General features: G+C 43.1%; 2 protein-coding genes and 1 pseudogene across 3 annotated transcripts in view; 1 reads left to right on the plus strand and 2 right to left on the minus strand.

The window, feature by feature from the left end:
* Positions 1–21: 21 nt before the first annotated feature.
* Positions 22–15,758, plus strand: slc25a40 (solute carrier family 25 member 40). Of its 2 annotated transcripts, XR_011674470.1 has the most exons (12): positions 22–278; positions 392–505; positions 619–678; positions 774–880; positions 4,921–4,988; positions 5,509–5,633; positions 9,431–9,604; positions 11,955–12,064; positions 12,289–12,370; positions 12,486–12,566; positions 12,867–13,061; positions 15,644–15,758. XR_011674470.1 is itself a non-coding variant. In XM_071395476.1 (11 exons), exons 2-11 carry the CDS (start codon positions 397–399, stop codon positions 12,986–12,988), a joined length of 1,038 nt encoding a protein of 345 aa, XP_071251577.1. In that variant the 5' UTR covers positions 22–278; positions 392–396; the 3' UTR covers positions 12,989–15,100. The 2 variants fall into 2 exon arrangements, 1 of the variants encoding a protein (XP_071251577.1); XM_071395476.1 differs by lacking the exon at positions 15,644–15,758 and having other exon boundaries at positions 12,867–15,100.
* On the minus strand, positions 14,308–15,652 carry LOC139572249 (nuclear factor 7, ovary-like; annotated as a pseudogene).
* Positions 15,759–16,072: 314 nt separating the features above from the next.
* LOC139572740 (RUN domain-containing protein 3B-like) overlaps positions 16,073–22,231 on the minus strand; it is a 19,165-nt gene continuing 13,006 nt past the window's right edge. The window contains exons 3-10 of the mRNA XM_071395474.1: positions 22,031–22,116; positions 21,815–21,904; positions 21,634–21,714; positions 21,325–21,505; positions 20,856–21,013; positions 18,307–18,453; positions 17,960–18,063; positions 16,073–17,865 (exon numbers count right to left, since the gene is read on the minus strand). Coding sequence (XP_071251575.1) covers positions 17,738–17,865; positions 17,960–18,063; positions 18,307–18,453; positions 20,856–21,013; positions 21,325–21,505; positions 21,634–21,714; positions 21,815–21,904; positions 22,031–22,116 — 975 coding nt within the window. The 3' untranslated portion in view covers positions 16,073–17,737. The remainder of the gene's footprint in view (positions 17,866–17,959; positions 18,064–18,306; positions 18,454–20,855; positions 21,014–21,324; positions 21,506–21,633; positions 21,715–21,814; positions 21,905–22,030; positions 22,117–22,231) is intronic.

The following is a 22,231-nucleotide window of genomic DNA, read 5'->3' on the forward strand; positions in this document are numbered from 1 at the left end:
AATATTTTTTACAAATGTCATGTTGGGTAAACTAGCTATTCTTATTTCACTTTATCTAGTTGAATGAAGCCATGTATTGTGGAATTGCCCCATGAAGCACATGTACGCAGATACGAGCTATAAGAATACCGGGACATCACATTTAAATAGGTTTGCTTTGGATTCCGTCGCTGACAAAGAGCAAGACTACTTGTCCACTGTGGAAGAGTAGCTAGATAAATAAGTTAGCTAGCTTCTAGTTCCTGCAATATAGCTAGCAAGCAAGAAGCTTCTCTAAGGTAAACATAATGATTACAAATTGTCACTGGCCAGAATTCAACAATAATTTATTGGTCAATTAAATGTTCATAACAACAACTGAATCAAATGTTGTTTTGAATATCTTTCTTAGGCAAGATGAGTGGTAATTCTGGTAAAAATCCTGTGCCCGTCGACACCAATGGCATTACTCCATTTCAACAGATGTTGGCTTCCTGCTCAGGGGCTCTCCTGACGTCATTGTTTGGTCAGCACGGGAACCCTCCCCTACACACACATACACTGACTATATATATGAATGTGATTGTGGAACTATTATATTTAAATATTTAAACTGGTTGTACAACTGTCTTTTTTCAGTCACTCCTCTGGATGTTGTCAAGATCAGACTCCAGGCTCAGAAAAGTCCTTTTCCCAAAGGTAATAAGACAATACTCAATGTAACCTACCATTCCTCTGTTCTCTCTCTAAACCACAGGGCTCAATCCATTATGTATGTCTTCATTGTTCTCCAGGGAAATGCTTTGTGTACTGCAATGGCCTGATGGACCATACCTGTGTGTGTACGAACGGCAACTCCAAGGCCTGGTACAAGGCCCCCGGCCACTTCAACGGCACTCTGGTAAACATCTCTAACACCTCTACCCAACTCCCAACCCCCATCTAGATATGCAAGGATTGGGTTGGTGTGCAATGTGATGAAAATTCTGTCTAGCCTATCAGAGGGTAACATTGAGATATTGCTAATTCCTTACAGATCTGCACAAGTGGCCAAGGGTCAGAGGTTATGGGTGGGATGGGACTAGGGCTGTTACGGTGACCGTATTACTGCCACACGGGCGGTCATGAGCCATGATGGCACTCAAATTCCACATGACCGTTTAGCCACGGTAATTAGGCTTCTCCAAGCTCTGATGCTGCTGATGGTCATTTAGTAGCCTACTAAACTTGCTAACTGCCTGGTACTCAGCACTCTATTGTCCCTCTAATCACTCTGACATCAATGCAAATGTAATAGAAGATCTAATCAAACACTTCATGAGAGTCCATGAGCTCATGTTGTGCAACCTTTCTATAGGCTATGCAATCACGTGAGAAAACAGAGTGATGGCCTCTTTTAACGAGGCCTCTTTTTTTTGACTAGGCCTACTATATTTATTTCTCAACTTTCCTAATATTAAGCACATTGCTTATCTTTACAACAGGAGTACAGTCTACCTGGCTGGCATGATAATGAACCATGGGAAAAGCGTCCTCCATTTGCTATTTAAGTGCATGATGTCTTTTTTCTCCCCTAGTTTCGAAACAGCTGCATGATAATTGTCCATTCTAAATAAAATAAAAATCACACATATATTATTTAGTTTATGTAAAGACAAGATTAAATCAAGAACAGTCTGATGGGTGACAATATTAGCATATCACTTGTGAATGATATAATATCACTTGTGAATGATGCCCAGCGTAAGGCAACAAACAGCACATGCCTTTTTTTGGCGACTTTTTCAAATCATAGTCACACACCTCATGTAGCCTAGCCCATAGGCCTATATGTTTTGATATGGTTTGTATCACAACTAAAGTGGCCAAATAACTTCTTAAAATGAAGCACATTAATCCGCGTTACAATGGGTGTAGAGCCTAACTGGCATACATATGCAGTGCGTTAGTTTCAAGTTTGGGGAAGATCATTTTCACCATAAAAAGGCCCCTTTATATTAAAATCATTACATGCATAATCGCATTTGCGGTCACTTTTGTGAATGGTGTTTTCCCACTAATGGAACAGTCGCGCTTCTAGCCTACTGCCGTGTGCGCATTGCTGCGCATATATTGTGAAGAAATAGCCTAACAGTTTATTAAAATGTTAAGCTAAACGTTTTGATCTGTTGCATCAGCCTCATCATTTAAAAACATTTTTTTGTATGCTAGTGGTTGTGAGTGAGAGGTGCTTCGGAGCGCGCAGCCAGGAGAAGGGAATTATAATTATTATATTCAGCCCAAGGGCACCACGGCCACTGGCCGCAAAAGGCATGGATTTTTTTTAGGGGGCATTACTGCCACACAAAGGGGATGCCACAGGGAAATTTGAGGCATTATCAAGTGCTTGTCGAATTGTGATTGAGAGACTGATTAAGTGTGTACAGCCTGCACTGTACACACTTCAACAAACAAAGCAAAGCTCATGTCTTTCATGCAACCTTTTTCTAATCATCATTAGTTACTTCTTGCAGCCTTAGAATGTATTAAAAAGCTAAACATATAGCCCAATGTTTGAATCACAACTAAAGTAACATAAATAACTCTAAATTAAGCAAATAGGATTACCTGTTTCTTTGTTAACCACTCAACACAGAGTAGCCGCATGTTCACACTCCCTCAAATTGTTTGGAGAAAATATCCTTTCTATTTTATTAAGCTATGTTCACTGGTATTCTTCATAATATAAAATAATGCCACGGAATTCTAAGCAAATCTTGTCTGCTAAATGAACTAGTGTAGCCCACAGCCTAATGGCATAGCCAGATCAGGACCTAACATAAGGACAACTCAGAGTGTGCTATTCTGTTCATTTGAAAGAGACTATATTTTCTTCATATCATATTTATTTAGACCCTTCTAAAATAAATAATGGATTTATTGTGAAGGTGTAGGCTATATTACATGGATTTATTAGACTTTTTTAAATGTAGATGTTCCAAAGGTCTGCATCAGTAGCTTGTAGGCCGCCTGACCGCCACAGCCCGTGGGACTTGGAACCAGCCTCAAGTGATGGACCCATTGAAAGCTAACCACAAACATTATAAAGATGTACAGTGGCAAGAAAAAGTATGTGAACCCTTAAGAATGATCTGGATTTCTGCATAAATTGGTCATAACAACAGACAAACACATTCTTCTTACAATAATTTGTGTGTTATTAGTTTATGTTTCTTGTCTATATTGAATACATCATTTAAACATTCACAGTGTAGATTGGAAAAAGTATGTGAACCCCTAGGCTAATGAGTTCTCCAAAAGCTAATTGGAGTCAGGAGTCAGCTAACCTGGAGTACAATCATTGAGACAAGTTTGGAGATGTTGGTTAGAGCTGCCCTGCCCAATAAAAAGCACTCAAAAAATTTGAGTTTGCTATTCACAAGAAGCATTGCCTGATGTGAAACATGCCTCGAACAAAAGAGATCTCAGAAGACCCAAGAATAAGAGTTGTTGACTTGCATAAGCTGGAAAGGGTTACAAACGTATCTCTAAAAGCCTTGATGTTCATCAGTCCACGGTAAGACAAATTGTCTATAAATGTACAAAGTTCAGCACTGTTGCTACTCTCTCTAGGAGTGGCCGTTCTGCAAAGATGATTGCAAGAGCACAACGCAGAATGCTCAATGAGGTTAAGAAGAATCCTAGAGTGTCAGCTAAAGACTTACAGAAATCTCTGGAACATGCTAACATCTCTGTTGACGAGTCTACGATACGTAAAACACTAAACAATAATGGTGTTCATGGGAGGACACCGCGGAAGAAGCCACTGCTGTCCAAAAAAAACATTGCTGGACATCTGAAGTTCGCAAAAGAGCATCTGGATGTTCCACAGCGCTACTGGCAAAATATTCTGTGGACAGATGAAACTAAAGTTGAGTTGTTTGGAAGGAACACACAACACTGTGTGTGGCGAAAAAAAGGCACAGCACGCCAACATCAAAACCTCAACTGTTAAGTATGGTTAAGGGAGCATCATGGTTTGGAGCTGCTTTGCTGCCCCAGGGCCTGGACAGCTTGCTATCATCGACGGAAAAATGAATTCCCAAGACATTTTGCAGGAGAATGTAAGGCTATCTGTCCGCCAATTGAAGCTCAACAGAAGTTGGGTGATGCAACAGGACAACGACCCAAAACACAGAAGTAAATCAACAACAGAATGGCTTCAACAGAAGAAAATACGCCTTCTGAAGTGGCCCAGTCATAGTCCTGACCTCAACCTGATTTAGATACTGTGACATGACCTCGAGAGCGGTTCACACCATACATCCAAAAATATTGCTGAACTGAAACAGTTTTGTAAAGAGGAATGGTCCAAAATTTCTCCTGACCAGTGCAGGAGTGCAGGTCTGATCTGCAACTACAGAAAACGTTTGGTTGAGGTTATTGCTGCCAAAGGAGGGTCAACCAGTTATTAAATCCAAGGGTTCACATACTTTTCCCACCCTGCACTGTGAATGTTTACACGGTGTGTTCAATAAAGACATGAAAATGTATAATTGTTTGTGTGTTATTTGTTTTAAGCAGACTGTGTTTGTCTATTGTTGTGACTTAGATGAAGATCAAATTTTATGACCAATTTATGCAAAAGTCCAGGTAACTCCAAAGGGTTCACATACTTTTTATTGCCACTGAATAATGGTTCGGACACACCAATAGCATTTGCCTGCCGAGAGTACTTAGCTCCTCTGAACAGAGTGCCGGCTGTAATTTGCGAACCGAGTGTGAACCGATTTTACATGTAGAATCGCACAAAGATGTCGGCTGTCAGACATCAACAGCGTGCTGAATGAACGGTAGACGAACGGGAGATTCACATTCGGTACGACCCTTAAGCGTTTATAAACATGTACATCAGTATCATGCATTAGTTATTTCTCTGGTTCTTTGACCCTCTCTCTACAGGATGCCTTTATTAAGATAGTCCGCAGGGAAGGTATCAAGTCGTTATGGAGCGGCCTCCCTCCAACCCTGTGAGTCTGAAGTCTGCCGTTACTCTGCCTCATTACTAATTCACACTGCTTACTTGGCTTCAGCACTGATTTATGGTCAGCTGTGTCTTGAGTGCCTGGCCCGCTGTGATTCAGCAAACTCATAGTCTATTGATAATTCAGTTGTTTACGATTGTTTCCCATTGTTCTGCTCATTTGTATCGAGCAGTACGGATGGACACTGTGATTTTGTAGACTCAGGGTTTATCGATATTTGATTTGTTAATGTTTTATTTTAAATCTCTCAGTCCTGGATTTGTGTCTGAGCGGTGTGGTAACGGCTGAGTCATGGGCTGTTGATTAATTTGGGAACATTTTATTTGTACCTCTTGCTTGCACCCATCTGATTTGTGTCTGATATGGTAAAAGCTGATTCATTTTATTTGTTGTTTATGGATATTTCATCTGTTGATGTTGGTTTCTTGTTTGTAATGCCTGATTTGAATGAGTCAGGGTTCTTGAGGAAACATTATATTTGCATCTCTGTTAATGCTTCTTGCAGTATCATGGCGGTCCCGGCAACGGTGATCTACTTCACGTGTTACGACCAACTGCGTGCTGCCCTGAGGGTCAGGATGGGGTCACACGCTGAGGAGGCGCCTCTACTAGCAGGCGCCCTCGCCAGAGGTGAGCTGACCTCTGACCTTACAGGTCACTGTGGTGATGTATACTTGAGAGCGATAAATAGTGATAGAGTGATTAACATTGTTTTGTCTATCCACTAGAAAGACCATAGTAACCCAACTGCTGCTTCCTATCCTAGACCATGGTGATATCATCAATCAAAACACAACCAAGACCTTACTTTGCAAATTAGATGTCATTTATAACTATCTTTGCGGATTCATTCTTGGATGCCATTATAAGACATCATTGAACAATGTCTGAATCACTAAACTAGCTGTCACTCCCAAACAGAAGACCACTGCATTGGTACTAGTTCCTTTTTAAATGTATCAACTTAAAGTTCCCTGTATATATTAAGGAACACCTAACTTCACAAAACTCGCACTACTTTGGACAACGGCAGTAATTCCAGAAGGGGGTTGGAGTAAGATCTTTCAGATATGGTACAAAGGCCTGAGTGACTGGAATGATTTACCTGCAGAAACCAGGACATTGTAATCACACAGTGCATTTACGAAACCCCTTTTCAACTGTTAAGAACAAACTGTTTGTGTTTTTAACTAATAGAAACATCACCATGTGAGGATATTTGTAAATATGTATACTCTATATTAAAGGTACTTAGTTGTATTAGTAGTTGTAGCAGTAGTTTTTATTAGTTATAAGCCTATTAGTAGTTGGACAACAACTTTTTATGCTGTTAATGTAATTATATTTTATTATCATTATAATTATTTCATTGTTGTTATTATTAGACAGTAGTTGCCATATTCTTCTTCTTACTAAGTACTTTAATAAAATAAAAAATAATATATATATATATATATATGTTGGGACACTCTTGAAAACGAGATGTTGCATCTCAAGAGATTTCATCCTACAAAATTTCAAATAAATATGGAAAATACAGACACCTTATTTTCAATCAAATCCAATGTTATTAGTCACATGCGCAGAATACAACAGGTGTAGAACTTAGTGAAATGCATACTTACAAGCCCCTAACCAACAATGCAGTTTAAAGAATAAGAATAAGGCATTTAAGTAACAAGTTATTAAAGAGTAAAATAACAATAGCGAGACTATATACAGGGGGTACCGGTACAGAGTCAATGTGCGGGGGCACCGGTTAGTCGAGGTAATTGAGGTAATATCTACATGTATTTAGAGTTAATAAAGTGACTATGCTTAAATAATAACAGAGTAGCAGCGGCATAAAAGGGGAGGCAATGCAAATAGTCTGGGTAGCCATTTGATTAGAGTCTTATGGCTTGGGGGTAGAAGCTGTTTGGAAGCCTCTTGGACCTAGACTTGGCGCTCCGGTACGGCTTGCCGTGTGGTAGCAGAGAGAAAAGTCTATGATTAGCGTGGCTGGAGTCTTTGACAATTTTTAGGGCCTTCCTCTGACACCGCCTGGTATAGAGGTCCTGGATGGCAGTAAGCTTGGCCCCAGTGATGTACTGGGCCGTACACACTACCCTCTGTAGTGCCTTGCGGTCGGAGGCCGAGCAGTTGCCATACTAGGCAGTGATGCAACCAGTCAGGATGTTCTCGATGGTGCAGCTGTAGAACCTTTTGAGGATCTGAGGACCCATGCCAAATATTTTCAGTCTCCTGAGGGGGAATAGGTTTTGTCGTGCCCTTTTCACGACTGTTTTGGTGTGCTTGGACCATGTTAGTTTGTTGGTGATGTGGACACCAAGGAACTTGAAGCTCTCAACCTGCTCCACTACAGCCCCGTCGATGAGAATGGGGTGTGCTCAGTCCTCCTTTTCCTGAAGTCCACAATCATCTCCTTAGTCTTGATCATGTTGAGGGAGAGGTGGTTGTCCTGGCACCACACGACCAGGTCTCTGACCTCCTCCCTATAGGCTGTCTCGTTGATGTCGGTGATCAGGCCTACCACTGTTGTGTCATCGGTAAACTTAACGATGGTGTTGGAATCGTGCCTGGCTGTGCAGTCATGAGTGAACAGGGAGTACAGGAGGGGACTGAGCACGCACCCCTGAGTGTTGTTACCTACCCTTACCACCTGGGGGCGGCCCGTCAGGAAGTCCAGGATCCAGTTGCAGAGGGAGGTGTTTAGTCCCAGGGTCCTTAGCTTATTGATAAGCTTTGAGGGCACTATGGTGTTGAACGCTGAGCTGTAGTCAATGAACAGCATTCTCACATAGGTGTTCCTTTTGTCCAGGTGGGAAAGGGCAGTGTGGAGTGCAATAGAGATTGCATCATCTGTGGATCTGTTTGGGCGGTATCCAAATTGGAGTGGGTCTAGGGTTTCCGGCATGATGGTGTTGATGTGAGCCATGACCAGCCTTTCAAAGCACTTCATGGCTACAGATGTGAGTGCTATGGGTCGGTAGCAATTTAGGCAGGTTACCTTCGTGGTCTTGGGCACAGGGACTATGCTGGTCTGCTTAAGGCATGTTGGTATTACAGACTCGGACAGGGAGAGTTTGAAAATGTCAGTGAAGACACTTGCCAGTTGGTCAGCGCATGCTCACAGTACATGTTCTGGTAATCCGTCTGGCCTTGTGAATGTTGACCTGTTTAAAGGTCTTGCTCACATTGGCTGCGGAGTCGCCCGGAACAGCTGGTGCTTTCATGCATGTTTCAGTGTTATTTGCCTCGAAGCGAGCATGGAAGTAGTTTAGCTCGTCTGGTAGATTAGGTAAAACGGATTTAAGTTTCCCTGCATTAAAGTCCCCGGCCACTAGGAGCGCCGGCTCTGGATGAGCGTTTTCCTGTTTGCTTATGGCGGAATACAGCTCATTCAGTGCGGTCTTAGTGCCAGCATTGGTCTGTGGTGGTATGTAGACAGCTACGAAAAATACAGATGAAAACTCTCTAGGTAGATAGTGTGGTCGACAGCTTATCATGAGATACTCTACCTCAGGCGAGCAAAACCTCGAGACTTCCTTAGATATCGTGTACCAGCTGTTGTTTACAAATGCATAGTCCGCCACCCCTTGTCTTACCAGACTACCAGACGCCGCTGTTCTATCCTGCCGATACAGCATATAACCAGCCAGCTGTATGTTGATAATGTCGTAATTCAGCCACGACTCCGTGAAGCATAAGATAATACAGTTTTTAATGTCCCGTTGGTAGTTTCCTCGTAGGTCGTCGATTTTATTTTCCAATGATTGCACGTTAGCTAGTAGAAAGGAAGGCCTACGAATTCTCAGAAGGCAGCCTGACCTTCGCCCTATTTTTCTCCGTCTTGTCTTCACGCAAATGACGGGGATTTGGGCTTGTTCCCGGGAAAGCAGTATGTCTTTCACGTCAGGCTTGTCGGGCTCGTTAAAGGAAAAAAAAGTGCCTGCCAGTTGGTGGTGAGTAATTGCTCTTCTGATGTTCAGAAGTTATTTTCGGTCTTAAGAGACGGTAGCGGCAACATTATATACAAAATAAGATAAAAAATATGTTACAAACAACACAAAAAATGAACAAAAAAACAGTTGGTTAGGAGCACGTAAAACATCAGCCATCTTCTCCAGCGCCATGATATAATTATGGCCTCCTTTTCATGTGAGAAAGAAATGTGTTTAACTGCTCTGTTTAACTGCTCTTTCTGTGTGTAGTGCTTATAAGTGTTTTCTCTCTCTCTCTCTCTCTCTCTCTCTCTCTCTCTCTCTCTCTCTCTCTCTCTCTCTCTCTCTCTCTCTCTCTCTCTCTCTCTCTCTCTCTCTCTCTCTCTCTCTCTCTGTGTGTCTCTGTGTCTCTGTCTCTGTCTCTGTCTTTCTCTCTGTCTCTCTCTGTCTCTCTCTGTCTCTCTCTGTCTCTCTGTGAGTCAGTGGGCTCTGTGACAGTGATCAGTCCGTTGGAGCTGATTCGTACTAAGATGCAGTCCCAGAGAAGTTCGTACAGGGAGCTGAGTGAGGTTATCCACTCTGCAGTACGCAACGAGGGCTGGCGGTCTCTCTGGAGGGGCTGGGGACCCACACTGCTTAGAGACGTGCCCTTCTCAGGTAGAAACAACACAATGTCTATCACTATATCTCTCTCAGTTAGAAACAACACAATGTCTATCACTATATCTCTCTGTTAGAAACAACACAATGTCTATCACTATATCTCTCTGTTAGAAACAACACAATGTCTATCACTATATCTCTCTCAGGTAGAAATAACACAATGTCTATCACTATATCTCTCTGTTAGAAACAACACAATGTCTATCACTATATCTCTGTTAGAAACAACACAATGTCTATCACTATATCTCTCTGTTAGAAACAACACAATGTCTATCACTATATCTCTCTGTTAGAAACAACACAATGTCTATCACTATATCTCTCTGTTAGAAACAACACAATGTCTATCACTATATCTCTCTGTTAGAAACAACACAATGTCTATCACTATATCTCTCTGTTAGAAACAACACAATGTCTATCACTATATCTCTCTCAGGTAGAAACAACACAATGTCTATCACTATATCTCTCTGTTAGAAACAACACAATGTCTATCACTATATCTCTCTCAGGTAGAAATAACACAATGTCTATCACTATATCTCTCTGTTAGAAACAACACAATGTCTATCACTATATCTCTCTGTTAGAAACAACACAATGTCTATCACTATATCTCTCTGTTAGAAACAACACAATGTATATCACTATATCTCTCTGTTAGAAACAACACAATGTCTATCACTATATCTCTCTGTTAGAAACAACACAATGTCTATCACTATATCTCTCTCAGTTAGAAACAACACAATGTCTATCACTATATCTCTCTCAGGTAGAAATAACACAATGTCTATCACTATATCTCTCTCAGGTATACAACACTCTCTATTTCTCCCTCTCGCTATCTCTTCTCTCTAGCTCCCTCTCTCTCCTTCTCTCTAGCTCTCTCCTCTCCTTCTCTCTAGCTCCCTCCTCTCTCCTCTCCTTCTCTCTAGCTCCCTCCTCTCTCTCTTCTCCTTCTCTCTAGCTCCCTCCTCTCTCTCTTCTCCTTCTCTCTAGCTCCCTCCTCTCTCTCTTCTCCTTCTCTCTAGCTCCCTCCTCTCTCTCTTCTCCTTCTCTCTAGCTCCCTCCTCTCTCTCTTCTCCTTCTCTCTAGCTCCCTCCTCTCTCTCCTCTCCTTCTCTCTAGCTCCCTCCTCTCTCTCCTCTCCTTCTCTCTAGCTCCCTCCTCTCTCTCCTCTCCTTCTCTCTAGCTCCCTCCTCTCTCTCCTCTCCTTCTCTCTAGCTCCCTCCTCTCTCTCCTCTCCTTCTCTCTAGCTCCCTCCTCTCTCTCTCTCCTTCTCTCTAGCTCTCTCCTCTCTCTCCTCTCCTTCTCTCTAGCTCCCTCCTCTCTCTCCTCTCCTTCTCTCTAGCTCCCTCCTCTCTCTCCTCTCCTTCTCTCTAGCTCCCTCCTCTCTCTCCTCTCCTTCTCTCTAGCTCCCTCCTCTCTCTCTCTCCTTCTCTCTAGCTCCCTCCTCTCTCTCCTCTCCTTCTCTCTAGCTCCCTCCTCTCCTTCTCTCTAGCTCCCTCCTCTCTCTCCTCTCCTTCTCTCTAGCTCCCTCCTCTCTCTCCTCTCCTTCTCTCTAGCTCCCTCCTCTCTCTCCTCTCCTTCTCTCTAGCTCCCTCCTCTCCTTCTCTCTAGCTCCCTCCTCTCTCTCCTCTCCTTCTCTCTAGCTCCCTCCTCTCTCTCCTCTCCTTCTCTCTAGCTCCCTCCTCTCTCTCTCTCCTTCTCTCTAGCTCCCTCCTCTCTCTCCTCTCCTTCTCTCTAGCTCCCTCCTCTCCTTCTCTCTAGCTCCCTCCTCTCCTTCTCTCTAGCTCCCTCCTCTCCTCCTCTCTAGCTCCCTCCTCTCTCTCTCTCTCCTTCTCTCTAGCTCCCTCCTCTCCTTCTCTCTAGCTCCCTCCTCTCTCTCCTCTCCTTCTCTCTAGCTCCCTCCTCTCCTTCTCTCTAGCTCCCTCCTCTCTCTCTCTCTCCTTCTCTCTAGCTCCCTCCTCTCTCTCTCTCTCCTTCTCTCTAGCTCCCTCCTCTCTCTCCTCTCCTTCTCTCTAGCTCCCTCCTCTCTCCTCTCCTTCTCTATAGCTCCCTCCTCTCTCTCCTCTCCTTCTCTCTAGCTCCCTCCTCTCTCTCCTCTCCTTCTCTCTTGCTCCCTCCTCTCTCTCTTCTCCTTCTCTCTAGCTCCCTCCTCTCTCTCCTCTCCTTCTCTCTAGCTCCCTCCTCTCTCTCCTCTCCTTCTCTCTAGCTCCCTCCTCTCTCTCCTCTCCTTCTCTCTAGCTCCCTCCTCTCTCTCCTCTCCCTCTCATTCTCTCTGTCTCTTAGTGTTTGATAACAGGAGTTCCATGTTGTGTCTGTTTCCTCCTCAGCCATGTACTGGTATAACTATGAGAAGGGGAAGGCGTGGCTGTGTAAGCACAACAACATCAGAGAGCCAACGTTTGCCATCACCTTCATATCCGGAGCGGTGTCAGGATCAGTGAGTATTCTAGCTGTCCTCTCAACTCAAACTGTTCTGTCTAGTAGAGCACCTAGATATATTGAACATTAAATATCTGATATAGTTTGTTGTACCTTTCTAATGTTGTTCTAGCTCTGTAACTCTTCTTGTGCTGACATGGTGTTATTCCATCTAATACTGCTAGAGGGCAGCATTGTCAAATATAAGTGTGATTTCTAACCCTTGTTTATGTCTTCCTCCAGATCGCTTCCATAGTAACTCTTCCCTTCGACGTCGTGAAGACCAGGAGGCAGGTGGAGATAGGGGAACTCCAGGCTATGAATTGTGGGTATAGAACTCCAGGCTGATCACCTGATTCATGGAATCATCCTTATGATCTTTAGTGATGTGTAGTGATCCTGTACTACTAACCCAGCTATGTTGTCATGTGTCTCTGCAGTGTCGTCCAAGGCCTCCTCCTCCACTCTCAGTGTGATGACCAAGATTGTGGCTGAGAACGGCGTGGGTGGACTGTTTGTAGGTAGGTCAGGCTACAGGGATAGTTCACCCAAAACACACAGTTACCTCAGGTTAGTCTCCTAACTGGTGACCTACTTTCTCTCCTTATCCCTCTCCTCCACCCCTCTCTCTCCCCCGTCACTCCCTCTACTCCACCCCTCTCTCTCCCCCGTCACTCCCTCTACTCCACCCCTCTCTCTCCCCGTCACTCCCTCTCTTCCACCCCTCTCTCTCCCCCCTTTCACTCCCTCTCCTCCACCCCTCTCTCTCCTCGTCACTCGCTCTCCCCCCTTTCACTCCCTCTCCTACTTTTATCTCCTAGGTTTCCTGCCCAGGGTGATCAAGGTGGCCCCAGCCTGTGCCATTATGATCAGCTGTTATGAGTTTGGGAAAGCCTTCTTCCGCAAGCACAACCAGGAGAGGCTGCTGACCAGCAACACCTGACCTGACTGGGCCTCTCACACACACAAACCACAACCATAGACAATACCAAGAACACAATCAGCCATCGCCAACAGTAGGTATTGGCTACCTCTACCTTTCCCTGGGTCCTTAGAGATTTTCAGGTGTAACTTTGCATGCCTGTGTCCTCCCAGCTGCTTAGACACCCCAACACCCCTCACTGTTATAAAGTGTTCAAGTGTGATATGTCATGTGACTAGCTGGAAGTAGCTAATGTTGGCGTTTAGGACCTAACGCCAGGACTTGATTCTGTTCCAAAGCAGGAAATACTGGCAGACATGAAAACAAATATTTGTAGGTAATCAATATTATTCATATTTTATCTTATATTTCTCAATCAAGGTATACTGCACTTAATCACCATACTAATTGTGACAAGAGAAAATAGTAAAAGTGCACAGATTGTATTTGAAATCGTTTTTTTTGCCAAATCATGAAGGTATCATTTTCATAACTACTTAAATGATTTGTAGAATATTTTTCCTGTGCACCCATGGTGAAATATCATGTTATGAAGTGCATTTAACTACATTGGCCTGTAGGTGGTATCAGAGACTTGTCTGTCATTGGACAAGTGTTTTATCCCATAACGTTAGTTATTGAGGTATGGGGGTTGTGTGCACTGTGCCATCTGGGGTCTGACAGTAATAATAATCATTTGATGGATGCGTATATTTGTCCTGTTTCACACATGTACACGTGTGTATTATACCCATGTCTGAAATGCATATCCCGACTCCTCCTGAGACACCCTCGGAGAGTGGAGTCAGGGACAGTAGAGACGAGTGTCAAAGCTGTGGATGAGGCGGGATAACTTCTGGTTAGTAGTCTCTGTCCCGCAGAACCCCCTCTCATTCCCTGCTGCATTTTCTCTCAATTCATGACCCTAACGCTATCACCTCATTCTCAACCCTATTGGAAGAGAAGGCCCAAGGTCCTTCAGGATACATGTTCTGTTCAGTGCCAGACTGACAGTTTAAACCTGAAATGCACCTCTTCCAGAATCCCATATTCAATCCCCAGTCAGCCAGACATGGACTGTGAACTGTGACAACCTGTACATGTTCTCAAAACATGTAGCAATGATATAGATTTCTATTGTTTAATATATTCAATGATCACCTGCAGTGACACGTTTTCCAACTTTGTACAGAAATACATAGAATAAGTCACATTTTGACATTTGAATTGTTAAATCAATTGTTTTTATTAGATCAGCAAAGATTTGTGATTTGGTTCAATCCAGTAGTTTCTGTTAACATATAATAATTCAATTCATAATTGAATCCTGTCGAACAAATCTAAATCACGGAGGTAGTGGTGCCTTCCGCTGCGTCAGCGTACCACAACAACTGATCAAGTGAAAAGGAAGAAGGGCTAACATGGGGAGGTATAATGTGCTGTTCCACTGTTACAGAGGCTTTCCCTGGTAAGATCCTAGCAGCGTAGAGATTACTGCCAATATTGATGTATGGAAACAATCTCTCTGTAAAAGTGTGTGTGTATGTGTGTGTTATTATCAAGGTCGTAAAAGGACAGTGTATCTCTGTCCCAGTCCAGCTGCACTCTGATCCGATGGGGTTTATTTTCCAGTGTCAGGACAGTCTGTGGCCCTTTTGGACAACGTGCCCAGTATTTATCATTATAATAGCCTACACGCCAGAGTCCAGTCTGTACCACTCCCTTCCTCTGGACAGACTTATAGACTACACCTACAAACTACACTGTATTGTCCCCGACGTCTGTGTCCCAACTGTGTGTCCCAGAGTCAAAGCCCTCAGAGCCCAGGATCATTCGATAGTTATCAAACCTCTCTGGGTTGTCAGGAAGCAGCCGTATCCCATCACTGAATCTCATACTGGTCAGATCGTCAGACAGGATGAGACATGGATGGGCAGTGTTGGGGTCCAGAATCACAGGCGCTGAACAGAGAAAAAGAGAGACATGTTTAAAACCAGAGATCCACTGTTTTTTAATTTACTGGGGCATTATTGCCAGATGATCAGTGATATTTTATCTGAAATTGTCTGAATGCAATTTAAAAATGTTTGTGAAGATATGAACATTGGTAAGAATAAAATCAGACTCACTGTATTGAACAGACTTCAGCATCTTCTCCAGAACTCTGACCTGCAGGTTGCTCAGGTGCTTTGCCACATTGATCAGCGCTCCAGAAACAAGCTCTGGATCTGGGCTTGTGCACTGGGCTCTAGAAGAATATCCAAGAGTTAGTGATACGGTGGGGTTGGGTTCAGAACCACAGGGAACAGAGAGAGAGAAGAGGCCAATCACTTAGGGTCCAGATTCTTCACCCTTCACCTGAGGTGTGGCGGACAAATAGGACGTAGCCTTACCTTTTTAACGTGTCCTTGTAGTTCTGCAGGTGAACAAAAGTGCAAATGAATCAATAATACATGTAATCACTGAAATCAATCATCAGTTAATAATCAATAAATCTATCCCAAATAACCTCTAGACAACAGAGATATTGGTCCTTACCTGCAGGAATGAGATGTCATCAGATACCAGGTCCTTCTTTATGGCTCTCGTTGTGTCTAAAATGGCTGTTATCTCTCTGTTCATATCGTCAATCATCTTCTTCATCCTCCGACTCTTCTCCTCCTCTTCCTCCCTCAGGACAGCCATCCTGGCTGCCTCTTCATATCGTAGAAACTGGTGAAGTTTCTCAAAGTCCTCCTGAATCTGATTTTCTGTCTTCTGGGCCTAAAAATAAAATAGTCTAGTTTTCTCAGCTGTTTGTATCTGTCTTGTTTAGTGAGCAGGGATTTAATTATCTGTGTTGCTGGAGCTTCCTCCTACTCCTCAGTAGCTGCTGGAGTAAGTTGTGCTTAATTTGAGTCCTGTGGTGACAGAACAGGTCATTAAACACCAGTTTAAATGTTACTGTCAGGGACTTTATTTTGGACCGGGGCCTGCTGGGTTAAACGTTACATCCCGCTCTAACACTAGGGTCGTGGTAGGGGAAAAACATGGAGATCTATGTGTATACATGGGGAATGAACATACACATTGGTACAGAATTCAAACAAAACACAAGCCTAAATATATTGTTTAGTACAGTAGTTTATTCAAAATAGCAGGAGAAAATAAATAAATCAAAGTAATAAAATCAATGTGCAATATCACAATACTATTAACTGTGTGTGTGTGTGTGTGTGTGTGAGACAGAACACACCCTGAACACTTTCCCCACATGCCTCTGATCAAAATAAATCTCAAAGCAGTCAGAGACAGAAGATGCAACCCCAATACAGCCTATAACATTCAACCTAACCAAACGGTTCAACCTAACCCTGTTGGACAGGAAACATTTCCTGAGAATACAAACCCTTTATGACGCATAAAGATAACACAACTGTGTGGTTAAATCCAAAACGGATTGTGGATGAGATACATTGCCCCCCCCCCAAAAAAAGAATTCGCTGACGCACACCCAGAACAATGTGTTTGTGTGGAGGTGCTGACTAATGTCAAATAAACTATCAAAATGAAGTCGGACACTCAATAAATTACTGGGAGTTTATATATGGGGTATTTACCAATGTGTCTGTGCCTGAAGAAGGCACAGTGATGCCCAAACGCTGGTAAATACCCAATAAATTACTGGGAGTTTATATATGGAGTGTCTGACTTTATTTTGATGGTTTATAAGATAGTCAATGCCATCAATAATATGATTATGGCTGCAAGTCAAGTACCACAGAGGATTGACCGTAGAAACAGAAAACAGAAAAGCAACACTGTTCTCCTCTAGATATTTCAAGGCCCTTCCAACATTATAAATAATGAGGATAGTCCAGTCCTCTGGCAGGAATACAATACCTAAATACGTCCGTTCTTTGAGATGTATTTCTTTGGCCGCTGAGTCGGACCTACCATGGCCATCTATAGTAGAGCTCACTTAAGTTGCCAGGGTAACAGGACAACACCTGCAAGTTGATGAGGCATGAACAGAACCACTAGTCTACAGGCTTTAACACTGTTGAGAAACAAATCCTAAACTTCAACACTCCTTACCCATCCCTAAATAAATCCTAAAGAAAGCCATTCCTCAAGTTTTGTCAATCTCTGGGATGCTGAGCATGTTTACATCATGAGGAGTCCTTTAAGTGACACCAAAAGGTCTGGTCGATAGTGTCAAGTGGCGTTCTCCTTGGTCTGCAGTGATCTGAACACATAAGATAGGTGACAACAGTATGCCTACCCAGAACTGGCTTTCAACTATGCAGTTGTTTTCCCATCAGTGCAGATATACAACAAACTAATAAATAAACATGGGGTCGGTTCTGGTCAATATAGTCCTGGTTTTTCCAACGGCTCTGCGCTTACATTGAAGGACTGACTACTGAAGCGCTGGTTCCAGGGTCAGTTCGGGTTGTAAATTCCAAATGATTGACTGCGGCTCCCATGTTTTGAGCTATGAGTTCCTTCAATATTTCTTTTAAAAAACTCAAGAGTTCCTGGATCCAGATTCCATGTGATTTAGTCATAGAAATTCCAATAAATAAATCTCTATGCAGTCTGATTCTACGACCTGTGTTGCATCTGGTAATCTATGAATTGAGCCTGGGGACGAAGTTAGATCTCTGGGTTTAGGACGGGGTGGGGTGGAATGTTATTTAAAAAGGCTGAGTTCCAATTCCAGGATCCAAATCTGGCTCTCTTTCTCCAAACCATGTGCTGGGTCTCTTGTTCTAGGACGGGGTGAGGTCAGGACTGGTCATCTGTGGTGGGGCTGGCTAGACACTCACTGGACTTCAGGCTGGCCAGTGACTTATTGCTGGCTACTGACTGCAGAGACCCACACAGACCTATCAGAGAGGGGGTGTCCTCCTTCCCTGGGGAGCAGAAGAGGGGGTTAACACATGCACAAAATAACTATTATTTATTGGTAGTGGGGGATAGCACAGAAATGCACACACACACACACACCATGGTGGTGCCAGTGTGAGCTGGCTGGTCTAGTGTCCAGGTTGAGTGTGTGTGAGGGCTCCAGAGAGGACTGGGACAGCTGCTCTAGACTCTGGAAATTCTTCCTGTAGAACACAGACATTAGAGCAGACTCTCTGGATGCATCTAAATAGTGTGATGGCTACATTGGACTAACCATTTGGAATGTTAAAATTCATTATTTTTTCACAGCACTTCTCACAGGTATAGTATTCATATTTATAAATAAATATACTGTCACCACATTTGGGTGGACCGTATAAAATCATACTATGGCGTGTAAGGAAGTGAGGAAGTTATGGAATAGGAATTTATCCCTGTTTACATACTCCTCCCACTGCCCCACCCTATTCCTGTACAGCATGGTATCCAAGGCAACAGCATTGGTATCCATGGCACCGGGTGAAGGCCACTGATTGGTCAGATGTGCGGTCAGTTCTTGTCTGGACCTCAAGTCATGGTTCTTCAGCACTGTCCTTGAGCAGGATGAAATATACACGCACACACACGAAGACATAAACCTCTACTGTCAAGACACTAGCTACTCATATTGTGTTCCTGGAACATTCTGTCCCAAAATATACTACGTACCCCAGTCCCTCTGTAATCGCTTCTCTCCTCACCTCAACTTCTCCCTCTCTCTCCCCATGTTGCGTCTGTAAATCCATACCCCTGACTGATTATTGGTTTGAGAGATGACTGCAGTTTCAACCCCAGCATTTGGAAAGATAAGGAAATCCTCACAACCCAAATTAAAATATTATATTGATCAAAGGAAGAGATCAAATTGATCACACCATTAATTTAGAGACTCTCAGTGATAAACTAACCTCCACCAAATCATCTCCTCTGATGATTCACCCAGGCCAAGTCATCACACCAAGGTTATTACAGTAAACCAATTATGAAAAAAACTGTAAACTGAAATAAAATGAACAAATCTGTTTGAAAAACTAAAACTATTATCTTTGACTCCAAAATGAACTCAAATAAAATAGAATGGGGTTTTCAATCTTCTGAATCTGACAGGCTACATTGATATTTAAAGGTAGATTCAGCAAGACGACGTCGCCATGAGCAGCACCGCAGATATTGGGGGCGTTTGAGTGGTAAGGCCGAAAGCAACCGACTGTAGACCAAAGGTCGAGGAGTGAAGTCAGGGGAAATGCATCTGCGACAGCCAAAAGTAATGTGGTTTTCCAACAGCAAGGCTCAGATCAACATGGCAGTGTTGCCATCGTTTATAAAATGTTTTCTTTATAATGTCTAAATAAACATCTAAACACCCATATCACACTCAAACTGAAATCATAGTATAGTAGTGTACATTGTACAATCAATTAGAGAGAGAGGCTCAAATAGCACATTTATTTATATGTATCCACTGTATACATAAATCGCGGCAAATTGGTTCCTGTTTCAGTCATGTCTTTGGTCACGTTCGCGTGAGTCAAACAAAAACACCCTAATGATTGGTTGGCAATAGAGCTTCCCACAATACAGGCGATGGCTGCAGAATTAAGTTGAAGAGCAGAAACTTGCAGTCGACTGCAGTCAATGACCTTTAATCACATTTTTGTAATGGTCATGCAGTTGACATGTAGGCGCAAGTCAGACCATTTTTTCTCCCACAATGCAACACACTTTGAAAGGCTTGACAAAAGTGATCCGCTCTAACACGACCAATGAGATTTGCACGATGCAACATGGTAGCTACGGGACCAAAACAGAGGACAAGTTAAGCCTCATGCGCCAACGCTCATAGTTGTTGTGGAAATTGACTCACTACTACTGTGTACACGGTGCATCTACGTCATCTTGCTGAGTCTACCTTTAAACCCAACTTAAAAACCTCTTAAGGATCTGACCCTTTTTCCCCCAATTTTCACCTAAAATGACATACCCAAATTTAACTGCCTGTAGCTCAGGCCCTGAAGCAAGGATATGCATATTCTTGAAACCATTTGAAAGGAAACACTTTTAAGTTTGTGGAAATGTGAAATTAATGTAGGAGAATAACTCACATCTGGTAAAAGATAATACAAAGAAAAAAGACATGCGCATTTTTTTTAACCATCTCTGAAATGCAAAAGAAAGGCCATAATGTATTATTCCAGCCCAGGCGCAATTTAGATTTTGGCCACTAGATGGCAGCAGTGTATGTGCAAAGTTTTAGACTGTTCCAATGAACCATTGCATATCTGTTCAAGACTATCCAAATGTGCCCAATTGGTTTATTAATACATTTTCAAGTTCATAATTGGGCACTCTCCTCAAACAATAGCATGGTATTATTTCACTGTACTAGCTAGTGTAAATTGGACAGTGCAGTTAGCTTAAATTCTTGTTAATGTTTCTGCCCATATCAGATATGTCTATGTCCTGGGAATTTATTTGTTACTTACAACCTCATGCTAATCACATTAGCTCAACTGTCCCGTGTATTACTGGCCCATAGTGGCATAGGTTACTCTGTCCCTAACACTAAAACAACAACAAATTATTCAAAAAATAAACTAAATTAAAAGGACAAGTGGATCAGAAAACTAACTGAACTTCAAATAACAAGCTTAAAACTAATAATAACAACCTTGTGTCACACACACACTTTCCTATACCTGTAAGTAGAAGTCCTCAGAAGTGGGGACATTTTGCAGGTCCTCACTTGTGAAAATAACTATCTTAGTCTTAGGGGTTAGGTTTAAGGTTAAGGTTAGAATTAGGTTTAGGAGTTAAGGTTGTTGGTCCCCAAGAAGTCCTCACAAGTATAGTAAGACATAGCTGTGCGCACTACTCCTGCATTCCCTGGCCCTCTCGCTGTGGTTAAAATGTCACACTCACAGCTGGTCATTCCACCCACTGACAGATACAAACTCACAGTTGGTCCTGGAGCTCCAGTACGATGTATTGTAGTTGTTCCTTCTCCAGTGTGTGTGAGAGGTGTGTGTCTGTTAGTCTCTGCTGAAGAGCTTTGTTCTGAGGAATCACTTGAGACAGCTGGGCCTCTCTCAGACGAACCATCTCTTCCAGATAACACTGGCGCGCACACACACACACAGAGTTGTTGCATTATTACATTTTTTGCAGTAGCAAAACAGATAAACAAGATTTTTGTTTTAGTAAAGGAGGCACTATAGATTTGTACTCTGGTGAGGATAGAATGAATGATTTCAAGCTGTGTGCGTTTCCATTTCCTCAACAGAGCACTGACAGTTAGCCTGACATTTTGATTTCTAACTTTCCAATTATTCCTCAGACCCCTCAGTCACAAATACACCTGCATTCTATAGTGCAATACAGTGTTCTGCAGCACACACACGTACAATACACACACACTGAGACGTTACCTTCTGTTCCAGTGCCATGCGGTATTTCTGCTCGAGTCTTTTACACCTGCAGACCCAGCTGCTCTGCTCAGTTAAGATGGCCTCCGCAGTGCTGGCGGCCATCTTTTCAGGGGTGTTCTTCTCGCTGCCGCTGCTCCCCAGGGTCCTCAACTCCTCCTCATCACTGCTGATGCTGTTCTCTCTACACAGGGGTAAAGGGCACACTTCAGAGGGTACTACAGAGGGGGTAGGAGTTCAATTTATAGGGCACATACAGGGGGAAGGGTACATAATAGCAGGTAAAGGACTAAAAGATTGAATCCCACATACCTCTGAATCGACTTCAGATAGGGCGTATAGTCAATCACCGCTGGGCAGCTTCCATTCAGCCCCTCCCCTTTCAGACAGAAGCTACCACCAGAGGAAAATACACTTTAATTGAGACCTTTACTGTATAACCTGAGCTCTGACTCAGCAACACTATAAATAATATACAGTATGATACGAGTACCTGAAGTCAACGGTGTTGAGACCGATGAGTGTATCTGCTAGCAGCCCCGCCTCCTCACCTAGCATGATGGCCCCATCCTCATACCATCTCCTACACATTACACACACAGTAAGTTCCATCCTCAGAACACACACTAGCTCCATCCTCAGAACACCTAAAACCAACTCAGTCTGGTGTTTTGTATTGCCATTGTGTGTGTGTGCCAGAGAGAAAGACCTGGTGGTTTTGAAGTCCCTCAGGGCGGAGGAGATGTACTCAGACAACCTCTTCTCCATCAGCACCAGCCTGATCCACGCCCGACCCTGTGGACACACACAGAGTTCTTAAGTTTCCATTATACATCAGGCCTGCATAGTAGCTCTTTAAAACAGACATCATTATAATACAAATACATACTGCCCTTCCTACTTAGCCACA

The sequence above is a fragment of the Salvelinus alpinus genome, chromosome 4, assembly GCF_045679555.1.
Source record: "Salvelinus alpinus chromosome 4, SLU_Salpinus.1, whole genome shotgun sequence".
NCBI lineage: Eukaryota > Metazoa > Chordata > Actinopteri > Salmoniformes > Salmonidae > Salvelinus > Salvelinus alpinus.

Coding starts and splice junctions, on each gene's coding strand:
- slc25a40 (XM_071395476.1), top strand. CDS start 397: ATGAGTGGTAATTCTGGTAAAAATCCTGTGCCCGTCGACACCAATGGC. Junction 679..773: donor GAAAAGTCCTTTTCCCAAAG/GTAATAAGACAA, acceptor ATTGTTCTCCAG/GGAAATGCTTTGTGTACTGC. Junction 12,065..12,288: donor CCGGAGCGGTGTCAGGATCA/GTGAGTATTCTA, acceptor GTCTTCCTCCAG/ATCGCTTCCATAGTAACTCT.